The 14,181-nt window shown below is 39.2% G+C and overlaps 1 protein-coding gene across 2 annotated transcripts in view; it reads left to right on the top strand.

Annotated features, from left to right (window-relative positions):
• MEIS1 (Meis homeobox 1) overlaps positions 1-14,181 on the top strand; it is a 137,552-nt gene that overhangs the window by 99,963 nt on the left and 23,408 nt on the right. For both annotated transcript variants that reach the window (XM_049651546.1, XM_049651544.1), the window contains exon 9: positions 13,932-14,008. In XM_049651546.1, coding sequence (XP_049507503.1) covers positions 13,932-14,008 — 77 coding nt within the window. The remainder of the gene's footprint in view (positions 1-13,931; positions 14,009-14,181) is intronic.

Here is a 14,181-nt window from a genome sequence, read left to right on the forward strand (position 1 = left end):
AAATTATGAAGAATTTCTGGATGGTGATAGCAGCACATTAAACCAGGTGTGAGGCCCTTCTAGGTAGGGGGCCTTGTGCGTGACTGCCTCTGAGGCTGGCCCTGCCTGTAGATATTTTAGAATTTGTGAATTTGTCCAAATTAAGAGAATTGCAGGAAAACGTTAAAATCTAAGTTAAACCCTAGAGAAAGAAAGAAACAAAAAGAAGAAGAAGAAAAAAAAAGAGCCTGATTTAGCACTAGGGGAAACAAACTACTAGAATTAGTGAGGCCAATCTTCTTCCCTACAAATTGAGAAGTGTATATATTTTATGCATGTTTACATAGATTAGCCCAACCTGTAGGGTCATCTCAGATTCAGCCACTGTTGACCAAGCACTAGATACGTGCTAAGCACTCTGCTGAGCAATTTGACGTATGTTGTCTCATCTGACTGCCACTAGCTTTGTCATGGTCATTTGACCAACAAGGAAGCTGAGGCTCCGAGGACTGAGCCTCATGCTTTGATCAAGCTCACACAGTTAGTGTGGGTTCCAGGACTTAACTTGCAGTTTTTTAACTAAATCAGTACACCTAACTGCACCTCTTGAAACCAATAGCTCTTAAAATGTTTTCCATTAGATTTGCCTTTTGTCAGGGTGTAACCATATCACTGAAGCAGAAAGGGACCTAATGACCACTCTTCTGTGCTCCATGGGTTCCACATGGGTCTAAGTTCTCTTAGAAAGTAACTGAGGAAGAGGGAAATGAGGCCTCATGTGTATGTAATTAGCAACCTATGTCACACGTGAAATGACAGAGAAAGACACAATAAATAAAACAAAACTGGGGTGCCTGGGTGGCTCAGTGGGTTAAGCGTCTGACTTTGGTTCAGGTCATGATCTCACAGTTCAGGAATTCAAGCCCCACATCGGGCTCTGTGCAGACAGTGCAGAGCCTGCTCTCCCTCTCTCTTTCTGCCCCTCTCTCTCTTGAATGAATAAACTTTAAATGAATAAATAAACTTCAAAAAGAAATAACTTGAAACAACTATCTAGTTGTTTCAAAGAGGAACAAACTACCCAGTCAGTGGGTAAGGGAGTTTCTTTTCCAAAAGTCTGTTCTAGAAGGGGCAAACGCCATTATGTAAGCCTTTTTTTTTTTTTTTTTTTTTTTTTTTTTTTTTTTTTTTAGCATAACCAGTTAGATTACTTCTATATGTTTTGTTAGAAATGATGACAGCCAATTTGAAAGGTGTTCTCCTTGGTCTGGCTTTAGCTTGAGTTCTTTGTTTCCTCATGGATCAAGAACAGTGCCCATTTACACATTAAAACAGGCTGGGTCCACTAACTCACAGTAGGTTTCTGACAGATGTGGTTGCAGCTTTCTATTTTATCATTAACAAGGTAAACTCTGAGCTTCAGTAGAGTGTAAAGACAACTAGATTGAAATATTGGAGGCCCGGGCTCCCGGTCCAAGAGCCACAACTTCCTGGCCACGTCACCTGCCATGCGTCCACTCTGAGTTTTGTTTTTTCTCACATAGCATGGAGGCAACATTATCTGTCCTTCCAACCTTTCCCAGTAATTGCAAGGCTCAAATCTGATAAAATATAATAAAAGCTCTTTGAAAATGTAAAGTGTTGTACAAACATAAGGGATATAAGGGACCACCCAAACTCCAAATCCTAAAAAAAAAGAATAAAAACCCCAAACTGGCCTTCGAGTTAACTTCCATTGAATACCTTTATTTCTGCCAATTTTGTCTTGTAATCTTGCCAACGACAGGTCCAGCTCTTTCTCCCACTGACCTAAGATGTTCCATGAACATCTGTGAGATGTGTGAGCACCTCCTCCCTCACCGAAACACGCCCTCAGTGTGCCAGCATTTCCCTGCCCAGTTAGATTGGACAACTGAGCAAGCATACTGGGACCTGCCCAAATTTTGACTAAGATTCCTCCCTCTTCTATAATCTACTGTGGAGACAGACAGGGAATTCACATCAGCAAATGCTTTGGGAAGTTAAAAAGGGTTTGCTTAAGAAGGTTCATAAAGATAAAGGTAATCTTATTACTAAAACAATTTAAAGTTTTTAGTTGTTTTTTTTTTTTTTCTTAAGGGGAAATTCTCTTCAGTTTGATTGCAAGATAAGGGTTTTGTTGTTAACCAAGATAAAGTATAGTGCTGAATAATCTCTTAAATTAAAAATTGAAGTGTATGTTACAGAGAATAGAGATAATTAAATAGCTTAGACTACAATAGGTGAAGGGAAAAGAGTTCTCATGAAAATTAGCTTAGTAAAGGTAAATTGCATTTGAATCTTAACTTCAGATCTGGGTGCTCTGCTATTTGGCATATGTTGAATTGATAATGCCTGTGTGTTAAAGAATTCTGATTGTTTCTTTTGCCTCTCTCACAGCTTATAAAAATGCAAGCAGACCCACCTAATGAATATTAATAGGAATGATGTCTAGATAACACATAAACCCCCTGGATCTGTGGACTTTGGATGGAGTAGTCAGAGAGGATTTCTGTGGCTTTATTTAATACCAAATTTACATACTTTTAAAGAATAAACATCATCTTAATATTTTAATATCAATATTCCAAAGTGGAGATTTTCGTGAAATAAAAAGCTTAATTTTCCTTCCCTGAACATTATATTCACCAAGGTCTACATTTTAAGAGACAGGAAACTGTTAGCTAAAAAAGAAATTAACTTAATCCCCCTTCATTAAGTTCCAGTCTTTTTTTTGTTACTTAGAGACAAGTAATAATTATACCGGCAGCAATGCAAAGCATGTTTTACACTTTTGTTATACAAAAGGACTGCAGTTGTTAAGGTGACAGCAAAAGAAAATGAGAACATTGACAAATACTGATATATTTTTGTCTTGAATCCTCTCTGACTCTTGAAAGTAGATTTCACTCAGGTGTCTGAACGGCATTTTAATTCATTAACAGCACAAATTACACATGTGATTTTAGAAAATGTCAATCAACTAGCTAAACAATATTTTCCCGGCTAAGGTTATAAACACAGCAGCTAAGTGGGTGGAAGAGATCTAAAATGACTATACATCTCGGTTCTTTTAGAAAGCATAAAAGGTGGGTATTTTGTTTTCAAGCTGGTAGTTTTTTTTGTTTTTTGTTTTGGATGGAACTTGTAGCAAGTATACAGTAAATCTCAGCAGCGGGTATTATTTAAAGCACATGTGCTCTCTCTCTCTTTCTCTGTCTCCCTCCCTCTCTCTCTTTGACATTTGAAAAGACTTTTTAAATTTTAGCTTTACAAAAGTGGGGGGGGAATCATTAAAATATAGTTTGTACCATTAGATTCCATTATTTGTCATCTTTATGGCTGTTCTATAGTTTTCATTGCACCTTTAATGGTAAGCTTGGTCAGGAGAGGTGAGCGGGAATGTGCACGTACTTGGCTGCGGTGCTGCTGACAGTGTCTGCTAGCTGGGCTTCAATCCACGTCCCTGTAGATTTTAATGTCCCCACAGACTGCTGGCAGCCTGCTTCCAGCTGTGGCAGGCATGATGCAGTGAATTGCTTTTGAATGTTCTTTACTCAAATAGGCAGTAATTACAAGCTTAAAGAGGTTTAGTGGTCCAGTAAACTACATAATCACCCCTGAATTAGCCGGGGCTCATCAGTCCCAGCCCAGCAAGCTCGAGTCTGCTGTTTGTATGCAGCCATGATCACATAGCAACCTGATCAGCAGGTGTGGAACAGCCAGAGTCCCCCATAAACACAACTGTCTACTGGGGACAATGATCTCTAATGAGATGAGGCTACACCATCACTGTCATTTAAGTGGGAAAATTAGCACTAGAGAATGAGTACCAGTTCCAGGGGTCTTTAGTCATATGGGGAGCAGCACGGAATCTTCATTGCTCTCTCCCTATCTCTAGTACTCTCTCTCAAAAATCTTCTCACCAGATATACCAGTTTTGCTTCTACCTTATGGATATTTTATTCTTCATACAAGGATTTTTTTCTGAATATTTAATGCTGGACAGGGCATCTGTAAAAGCAAATTATAATTACTGTTAACAGACTCATTCCAAAATGGTATCATTGTGTTTCATCTTCCTTTTCTTTTCTCTTAATGGTTTCAAAACACTTACTTTTCTTTTCTTTTCTTTTCCTTTCCTTTCTTTTCTTTTCTCTTTTCTTTTCCTTTCTTTTCTTTTCTTTTCTTTTTTCTTTTCTCTCTTCTCTTCTCTTCTTTTCTTTTCTTTTCTTTTCTTTTCTTTTCTTTTCTTTTCTTTTCTTTTCTTCTTCCTTAAAGTGGAAAAGTGTTCTCCAGGTTGGGGATAAATCTCTTCTTAGCTGGTATGCTCTCTGAAATGTAGAGATGAACTGTATGTACATTGGAAAAGATCCTCACTTTTTCAGAGTTTATTGTGTAAATGGGTCCTGAACTTTTTTTTTTCCTCCCAGAAAAGTGGCCCAGTATGGTGTGTCACAGTTTTGTTTTATCTGTTATTGTGTAGTTCTCGGGGGAAGCAATCTCCTTTATCCTTTTTTCAGTCCTGTGCTGAGCTCCCAGAGGATGGAGAACTTGAATTTCATTGCATTGCAGTTGGAGAGTGGGAAGGGAACTTTTGTAACAAATAAGCCTGACAACAGCATAGAGTGGATTCTGGAGAAACTTTGAGGGAAATTATAGCTAAGGAAGACTAATAAGATAACACAATAATTAGGAGCCTGGGCTACTGAACTAGACCGCTTAGGGTTCCATCCAAATTACAAGTAACGGACTCCATGCCTCAGTTTCCTCATCTGCAACATAAAGGAAAAACATTTCATCGGCTTGTTATATGGATTAGATGAGTGAATACTTGTAAAGCACTGAGAACATTGCCTGGCACAGAGTAAGCATTATGTAAATGTCAGTTAAATAAAGTAAATAAAACCTGTACTGGTTTGAGATTTGTAGAGCTGAGTGAGAAGGATGCATATTTGTGGAAATAAGGCTGTTAGTTTTCCGATGTTTACCCAAAGCCATCTACTTATAAGTGCTAGTTGAGGCATTTGGGGTATCCCTAACTTCAATAGCACTCATTCATTCATACAACAAATACATATTGCGCACACAGAACAAGGCTAGTTGCATTGTGAGTGAGAATAGCATTTGTGTGTTTTTATTAGTAATCTACTGAAATGCAATGGTTCCAAATGTAATTTTACTCGTACTCGATTAAGAATCAAATAAGCAATGAAACTAATTGGCAAAAGACCCCACAAACTTCCAAACCGACACAACGATTTACTTCAAAGCAGACAGTTTAACAGATATTGTAGTGTAGTTGTCTGGAATAGTCGGCATTTGTTTCTATGACCCTTAAGAGCATTCTCACGTATGACCACCCTTATTCCTGTATTTATAAGCAATGTTACAAGTACAAATACAGTGAGAGATGTATTAGTTCCACTGAGTTTTGTGTCTCATAGCAAAATCTAGAAACCGAGTCATAGAAGTAAAAGACACACCTTAAAAGAATAGCTTACACATAAAATGAGTAGGAATCATCATATATATTCATGATTAACCCATGAGGGGTGAGTGGGATGGCTCCACCCATCATTTTAAATACAAAATAGTTCGGAGGCGAGTCTTCAAATCCACCAACTTTCAAATCCCAGCTCTATGGCTCACCAGCTGTGTGAACTTGAGAAAGTTATTGGTCCATTCTGTGTCCAAGTCTTCTCATCTGTAAAATGAATGTAATAGTTGCACCTACCTCATAAGGTTTTGTGAGATTACATGCCTTAATACATGTAAAACATTTGGAACAACGCCTGATACATCCTCACTCCTTAATTCATGTAACCATTACTACGACTACTTTTAACTAATACTACTAAGCTACTATTAATAAAGTCCCTTTGGATGGGTGCTGTGGACAGATGCTGATGGAGAGAAAATGTGGGGGAAGGTTCTGGGGAATTACCTTTCACCCATGGCTCCAACTCTGCCCCTTGATGTTTGCCTCCAAGGCAGAAGCAATGGGGATGCAGATGGGGGTTGTGGCAAGGAGAACAGCAACACTCTCCCAGATCATGGCTGTTAAAATGTGGAGAAACATTCAGTCACTGCTCACCACAGCTAAGAGCTTGGTTCATGCTCCATTATAAGATGTGTGTGTGTGTGTGTGTGTGTGTGTGTGTGTGTGTGTTAATGTAGCTTAAAAAGGGGAATGGAGATTGGGAAAGAAACATCTGTGGGAGCACAGCCAAGTGCAGAAACTCAGGGGAGGGAAGACCTGGCCCCAGGACTAAGTGGCTGAGAGCTGTCGTGCATGTTTTTTGACCTAGCCGGGCCTCAGCTTCCTCATCTGTGAAATGGAGCTAAGCATAGTCCCTACTCATAGGGGCCACCAGGAGTACATGAGATAATACATGTAATGTGTTTGTCTGACTGACAAACAGTAAGAGTTCAAATGAGCTGTGATTTAAAATGATTTGAAGAGGTCACAAAAGTGAAGCATGACTTTTCCCCTCCATCCCCACCCCCAGGCCCCTACAGCTCCCACTCTGTTTTTCTTATTGGCCTTTTCATGTTTCCTTTTATAGCCGTGGTCTTCTACTAAGAGAATCAATATTCAGGGAGTTCATTAATAATCATAACTGTTCAAAATAATTTTAGCACTCTTCATGAATTTTAATACTTTTAGGAGGAGGGTATAAGTAATTGCTAATTTACAGTCTAAATTTTATGCTTTAATGCATATACTTAAAAAGACTCCTGTAACACATACATAGCTAATAAAGAATAGATCTAAAACATTGTCATTATTATAGAATTGCAAGCAACTTAAAGAAAATGTCCAATGTGAAAGACTGTGAAATCCCTTAGTATAAGTATTTGTCTTTTTTTTTTTTTTTTTTTGGTATTTGTCTTTTTTGTTTAGTGTTTTTATTTTATATTTATAAGAAATTAAAAGGTCAGAAGAGATGAGACAAGCAAGGTATTGTAGTCTTAGGCCCTTACAACGGACTGTGAAACCATGGTGTCACTTCTGTGAATCATAAAAGATAGTCTCATTAGTGCAAAAGTAAAGACTGCTATGAAATATTACCCGGTGTTCAACTTTTCCTTCCACGCTTCTGTCATTTTCATGGGATAAGATCAAGTTTAGAAATCCCTACCTGACTTCCCTACTTGCATAACTCCCCCAGCAACTTCATATAACTGCTGCTGGATAGACGAGAAATCGGAGGGGTTGTCTGGAAAATGGCTTGACTAGGCTTCAGAGAAAGCAAGCGCTGGGAATCGATGGAGCACATTTAATCCGAGAACCAGGCAATCTAGGAGCGCTGGTGGAGAATTAAAAAGCAGGTCGAAGTCCTGCGACTTCCCTGATGATGCTCCAAACGTTCTTGGCTTCTTCGCCAGTACTGCCAGAGCCTCTTCTTTTGATTCCAGCCCGAGCTAGCATGCAGGACTCAACTGCTATGCATGCAGAGGCTGTGTTCTTCCACTGCACGCTGCCCTGCTTTTGTAATGCAAATGGGAGGCACAAAGTGTCTCTTTGATAATGTGCAGTCAAAAGACAAAAAAGCATTCACTGAAACAGTAAAACTAATTCATAAAGCTGAAAGACAATAGGGAAGCATTATGGATTTTTTTAAAGGAAAAAAGTATCCTGGATCAATGTAATTGTCACAGTGTAAGCTATTCATAGTCAATGCATAAGGGGAAAATGGCTGCAAGTTTACGTAAAGTGGGAGAAGTTTTTACAGGCAAAAAATTATATTAAACAAATATAAATACATTCGGTTAGCAAGTTTCTGCTTATCTCCTGAGAGGTCAAAGATATAGCTAGTTATTTTAATTTAGAACCACAATATTCCCTTAGTGTCAAAAACTCAGTAGAAGTTTTAAAAGAACACGGAGATCTAATGGTTAAAAGCCATAGGGTGGATTTTTTTTTTTTTCTTTAAAGGGAGTATCTCTCCATCACATACCAGAGTTTAGCTCAAGGTCAACTTATATTAATGCATTAAACTTAGCTGTGGAGGAGGCAAAGGGCTGGAGGAAGAAGGATAAAAGAAGTTCCGAAATTGTTCTTCCAACATATTCAGCCAAGCAACAGAACATTGCCTTGATAAGGGATATATTGGACAGTTGCCATAATTCCTCCTGTTAGATCAGCTCCCACGGTACCTATTCCCATACCTTTTAAAGTATAGCATGTAACATTTTGCTTGAAAATTGCTTCCACCTCTATTGCTTTGTTATAGCTGTTTTGCAGTTTCGGGATAGAGGCAGTTCTGTGTCACAAGAAATTACTAATCTGAGGTTTGAGAAGGGGCAGCGTAGCCTTCCATTATCTCACCAGTGAGCTCTGTACAGGATTATTTTCAAATTTTCTGCTGCCATTACAATGTGCTGTTAGAGTGGGCAAGGCAGGCAGGGAGGGAACGTTATTGAAACTTGGTTACCAGGGTAGATAAGATAAAGTTCATCACTGTCTTGGCATCCACATTTGCAGTCAAGGGTGGAAAATTTGATGAAAGGAGTACATTTGGTCAAGGATGTCGTTAAGATATAAGACTGGACATTTTCCATCTGTGTACTGAAGAGTTTTTTCTTTTGCCATCGATACTCATCTGAAACGGTCTGCTTGATTGTTTAAGTAAATAAGTTTTCTTCCAACGTTCTGTAAACTTGTAAATACCAGATAACCAGTGTCAGAACCCCCCTCCCATCCCAACCTCAAGAAACAAAATTGGAGTTGTGCAGACGTAACTTTCTTTTTAGCAAGTTGCCATTTTCTTTCTGTCGCTTTCTATTCTTTGGGGCTGATAAAATGACAGTTCAGACTTCACTTTTATGTAAGCTATTTTTAGATTTTCGTCAGACATTCTTTAACCATTTCTATGACACAGGACACATACTCCAGGGATCACTTCATTCTTTGATGGGGTTATTAAGCAATCACTGCTATACTAGGTCATCATCAGAAGTCGCACTTCAGATCCAGAAACACAGGAAGAGTGACACACGGGTTCTATGTCAGCAAGAGACTTACCCTGGAGAGAAGTCAGAGCATTGATTGCTGAAATACGGATGATCATTTTGTGAGTTGTCCCCCACTACCCCCAAGCCACGTCTTTTCCCACTGAGTCCAGCACCTCTTCTCTCCCCCGCGAAGCCAGCCCAATACACGTGTGCAGGTTTAATGCTGGAAGGGAGGGTCAGCTTCACCCTTACATAATCACTCTTTTATGGCTTTCACTCATTCCTGAGGTGTTAATGCAGATCAAATGGGAAACACTCGAGAAGGAACCCTTGTAGCTACTGCCCTGCCTCGCTCTCCCGTCTCAATCGTTAATTCTTATTGTAAGATCTAAAGGTAATTTTGTTTGCTCTCTTAATGCGTTGCAGTTCTCCCAGTGGCCCTTGCATATCCTTTCTCAAATTCCCATCTTGATCAATTGTTTGCAAATAATTAAGCTTTTAAGAGATAATGGCATGAGGCTAATGTACACAACAAAGGAAAGGTCTCCTGTCACTACCTATTGGACTGTGGTCAAATTTGCTTTGATATCCCAAAGTGATTAGGCTGATTGGTGCGTCTGGCCAAGTGCAACCCATCTTCCCTTTACAAGAACCTACTGATCTTTCTTAAACTAGTGTCCTTGCCGTTAATAGCAAAGGTGTTCAGGAGAAAGGCAAGGGGTGACCTAGGCTCTTGGTTGCAATGGTTTGGAATGAATTTCCCATTTTCTTCCTAGAATGTCCTCCTCTTTATCTCTTTTGTAAGCTGATGTCTACCTTTGCCCATCTTACGATCCTGTGGGCATAACACAACAGGATTTTGAATGTTTTACAGGAGCCTTGCTCCTGGCATGTTGGGTTTTTGTCATTTTTTTTCAAGTCTACAAAGGAATAACTCATACTGTCCAAAAAAGCTTAGGTAAGAAAGATGCATAGGATTTAAGACATTTAAAGATACTGGGTTTCAGTTAAAAGCTTACTCCTTTGTGAATTTTTGGCTGACTGTGGATTAGCTACCTGAAGTCATGGCTTTCATGTGATTCTAGCAATTATGGATTTTTTTTCTTCAGGGAATTAAAAGTTTGTGGGACACCCAGTCGAGGAACTATGAAAAAAAGAAAAAAATTCAATCTCCCTACCATAGACAAGGGCTTAGGGAATTTTGTTGACACCTTTTTTCCCCCTTAACAATGACCAGATTATTGTGGCATTTAATTTCATCCAGGCTCATTCACTTCTATTTAAAAAAAATATATCCTGAATGACTGAAAATTGTTTAATGGAGATGGAGTGCTGGGTCTCCATAGCTTGAGGCTGCCTAGCAATTATGCTGCATGAAATTAGACACAGTTTGTTCCAATTACTTAAAATCAGATCACATGAAAAGTGACAGAGGAAAAAAAGAACTTTCTCGTTTCATGATATTTAAATTATGAAATCAGAAACTGCATGATGTGAAGAAACAACCTAAATTTGTGCTGAAATTTTGAGGGCCATCGATTGCTCTTTGAAGCTGTAATGATTCAGGTAATTTTAATGATCCAGAGAGAATTTTCCTGACACCACCTGCATAAATAAAATGTGAGTTCCATTTGCTTTGTAAGAATGGTGTAAAACTTACTCACAAACAGGCATGCAAAAATACTCTTGAAAACACAGCACAAATAAATGACTGTGACAATTCTCAATTTCCAAAGTAACTAAAGGTAAATGGCATAAATATTAATTTTTATCCAGTTCTGGTCATAATATTAAGTCACAACTAACGAGGCAGGGCAAAAGGTATTGCCATCCAGCTACAGTGAATAGAGATTGTTGACATATTTATTAATTCTACTGAAAGTCGCTGGAAGAGATTTCCACAGGACCCGAACAACTGTAAGCAAATTACAGAAGATGTTATAGATTGGAAACGACTTGTGTACATGGGTCTATACTTTTAGATGGCAAATAGTGCCCAACAGCTGGATGCTAAAATTTGCATATTTCAAAATCAGGCTTATAATCTGTAAGAATTGCCAGCCTGGGTAACTTTTAACTGTTACGGGTCTTTTTTTTTTTTTTTTTTTTAATTTTTTTTTTTTCAACATTTTTTATTTATTTTTGGGACAGAGAGCGACAGAGCATGAACGGGGGAGGGGCAGGGAGAGAGGGAGACACAGAATCGGAAACAGACTCCAGGCTCCGAGCCATCAGCCCAGAGCCCGACGCGGGGCTCGAACTCACGGACCGCGAGATCGTGACCTGGCTGAAGTCGGACGCTTAACCGACTGCGCCACCCAGGCGCCCCTGTTACGGGTCTTTAAACTCCAGAAGACAAAACTGAAGATTAGAAAAGTTGTCCCTTGTTTAAAATCTCATAGCTAGTGAGCGGCAGCATAAATTTATACACTCTACAGGGTCATGTATGCCTATAACAGTTCCTCAACTAATGTAGACATAGAAATTCTATATATCAAACCTTAAATCAGTGTCTATTCACTGGATAAGAGGTTCATACGGTTTGTATTGTGCGGCAAACTTTTATGCCACAGGAGCCATATTTTAAACCTTAGGGTAGAGGATTCCTTTAACTCAGTATCCAGTCATGAGATTTTGCCTGTGATTACTGGCATTATGTTGTGTAGGGTGATTGTCACCTATGATCTTAGCCTATTTTGAAATTTATATACTGTTATTTGAAAAGAGTGGGTTGATATCACCGTTAGGAACGAAGTCAGGAAAGTAGCGTTGTGGATCTCAAGTTGGATTGTTTACACCTCCTGTGGGCTGTGGAAAAAAAGTTTTATTATACCTTTTGATGTTGCATCTGAGTGGACAATATCTGTGTATCATGGCAAGACATAGCCTCCTTCTTGTTTCCCAGATACTTACTGATTTCCTGTTATGCGCTAGGCTGGGCTTTGAGGATGGTGAATGAGAAAGTCATGGACTTTGGAGTTTCTCTATGGGTGAGAAGAGGCACTCTGAAAGGAAACAAATCATCAGAACAGGTGTTTCAGAGAGTGAGGCTCTGCCATTAGGGAGAAAAGGAAAAGATCGATGTGAGGGCAGTAAGGTGGGCTGGTGGACTCTGGGTGGGTAAGGCTTGGCCTTTGAGCTGAGATGAGAAGGTGACACTGGAGCAGGAGACTGAAGGGTAGGGACTGAAGGTTGGTGTGTTGGAAGAACAGAAAGGAGGACTGTGTGGTCAGACAGAGGAGTGGAGCAGGGGCGAAGAAAAGGCCACAGAGTCTGAGAGGTGGGCAGGGCTGGGTGGTGGCGTGCCTTACAGGCCATGGTAAGCAGTCTGAAAGTTTTGGGGAGGGCATAAGAATGAAGATTACGAAAGGCATTTGCCACATCCCTCAGTCATGGTGAGGCTTAGACACTGGAAGGGAAGCAGGAAATATCACTGAGTCATGTGGCTGCTGACCATGCCTTGCCCTGGCCAGTTTCCTCACCTGTAAGACAGGACGGACCATAGATTCCATTTATGTCCCTCAAAGGGATATAATGGGGATTAATTACCATCCTGCCTGTAATATACCTGGAGCTCTTTAGAGAAAGGCACTATATTCCATGAAAGCAAAGCCTTATTCTAATTGTGTATTTATTGATTAAGTGACAATCAAAGACAATGCTTATGGGAAAAATTGCTACATCTCTGCTCTCCACAAACGAATCCCATGTGTACAGATATAGAACATATTTAAACTTACCTATAATAGCATTAAAGTGGTCATTAACAAGACTTCTTAGCATCTAATCAGACATTATTAATGAGATTAAAACCTATGTTAATTAACATTCAATAGACCAGAATTTAGTTTCCAATGGTAGAGATAGTTAAATTGAGAGTTGAGGGTGCCCTTTCTCATTCATAAGAGAATAGAGGGTTGACTATCAGAACAATTTTTATCTGGGGAGAATTTATTGGGATGCAGTAGTTCCAAGCTAGTCAATGTGTCCATAGATGGATACCAGGTCCCAGGCTTTAGAAATGTATATTTCAGATTTAGATATAGTTCATTACTGAACAAAAAGTATTTGTGCCAAAACTAATTTCAGTAGAATTCCAAACATTCTTTCAAGAGGGTATGAGTTTCATTTTATTATCTAATCCTGTAATACTTTTTTATCCACTCTAACTCATGAGGAACATGGCTGGGCTTGTTCTTAGCATGCAAAATATGCTGGTCTTTGACCTTGTATTGGCCTGTGTTCAGAATCCCAGCATGTGTTGACATTCAGATATGGAAACCAACTTTGGTTGAATGTCCTTTGTTTGCTTTTCAGAAGAGCTGCAATGATTAGTGGTTCAAAAATATCCACCCACTCTAATTTTGATACTTGCATCTGGCAATATGGTGTTTTAGAGGGAAAATGTCATGCTGACAAAGTGCTTAACTACTGGGGACCTCAGCTGAGACGGTTGGTCCAAATGGTTCAGCTTTAGAAGTCTGTGGTTCTATGAATATATTACATCAAGATGATAGGATTTTATGTCATCAAAAAGGGCTTCTCCTTATTTTAATCTTATACAGTGAAGATCATTCTAAACTTTCCGTGTTTGCGACAAATAAACCCTTAAAGGATAAACTCAGTATCAAGGTTCTGCAAGTATCCTAAGTAGCTATTTATACACTTCACTAATCTTTGTAATTGGCTTGTCTTTTACTGCCATTAATTAGATGATGTAGTATTCCATTAATAAGAGTGACACACCTCAGCATTTTTACCTTTAATTATAGACTGTATCTTCACTAGACACTGAGGCTATTGACAAAATAGCCTAAATATTGCCTGATATACACATACTATTTTTACAGAGCGTATGTGTTTCTTATTGAATCCCTAGCACCTAGCATCGCACCTGACATGTGATACGCACTACACTATCTGCCCGGGGTATATGTGCACACATCTATCTTTTTTTTGTTGTTCTCTTGCAGCACCCTTACCCTTCTGAAGAACAGAAAAAGCAGTTGGCACAAGACACGGGACTCACCATCCTTCAAGTGAACAATTGGTAAGTAATCTGGCTTTGGGCAACCTGCAGCTCATGTTTTGCATTAACAAGACACACCCAGTTGTTGCTGTTTTCTCTGGTGGCTCCTTGATGGAAAAGTGAAAATAAATGGTTGACTGACAGGTGAGAGCACTGGCTGGCATAGGAAAAAAAAAAAAAAAAAAAAAAAAAAA

Source organism: Panthera uncia (assembly GCF_023721935.1).
Source record: "Panthera uncia isolate 11264 chromosome A3 unlocalized genomic scaffold, Puncia_PCG_1.0 HiC_scaffold_11, whole genome shotgun sequence".
Classification (NCBI taxonomy): domain Eukaryota; kingdom Metazoa; phylum Chordata; class Mammalia; order Carnivora; family Felidae; genus Panthera; species Panthera uncia.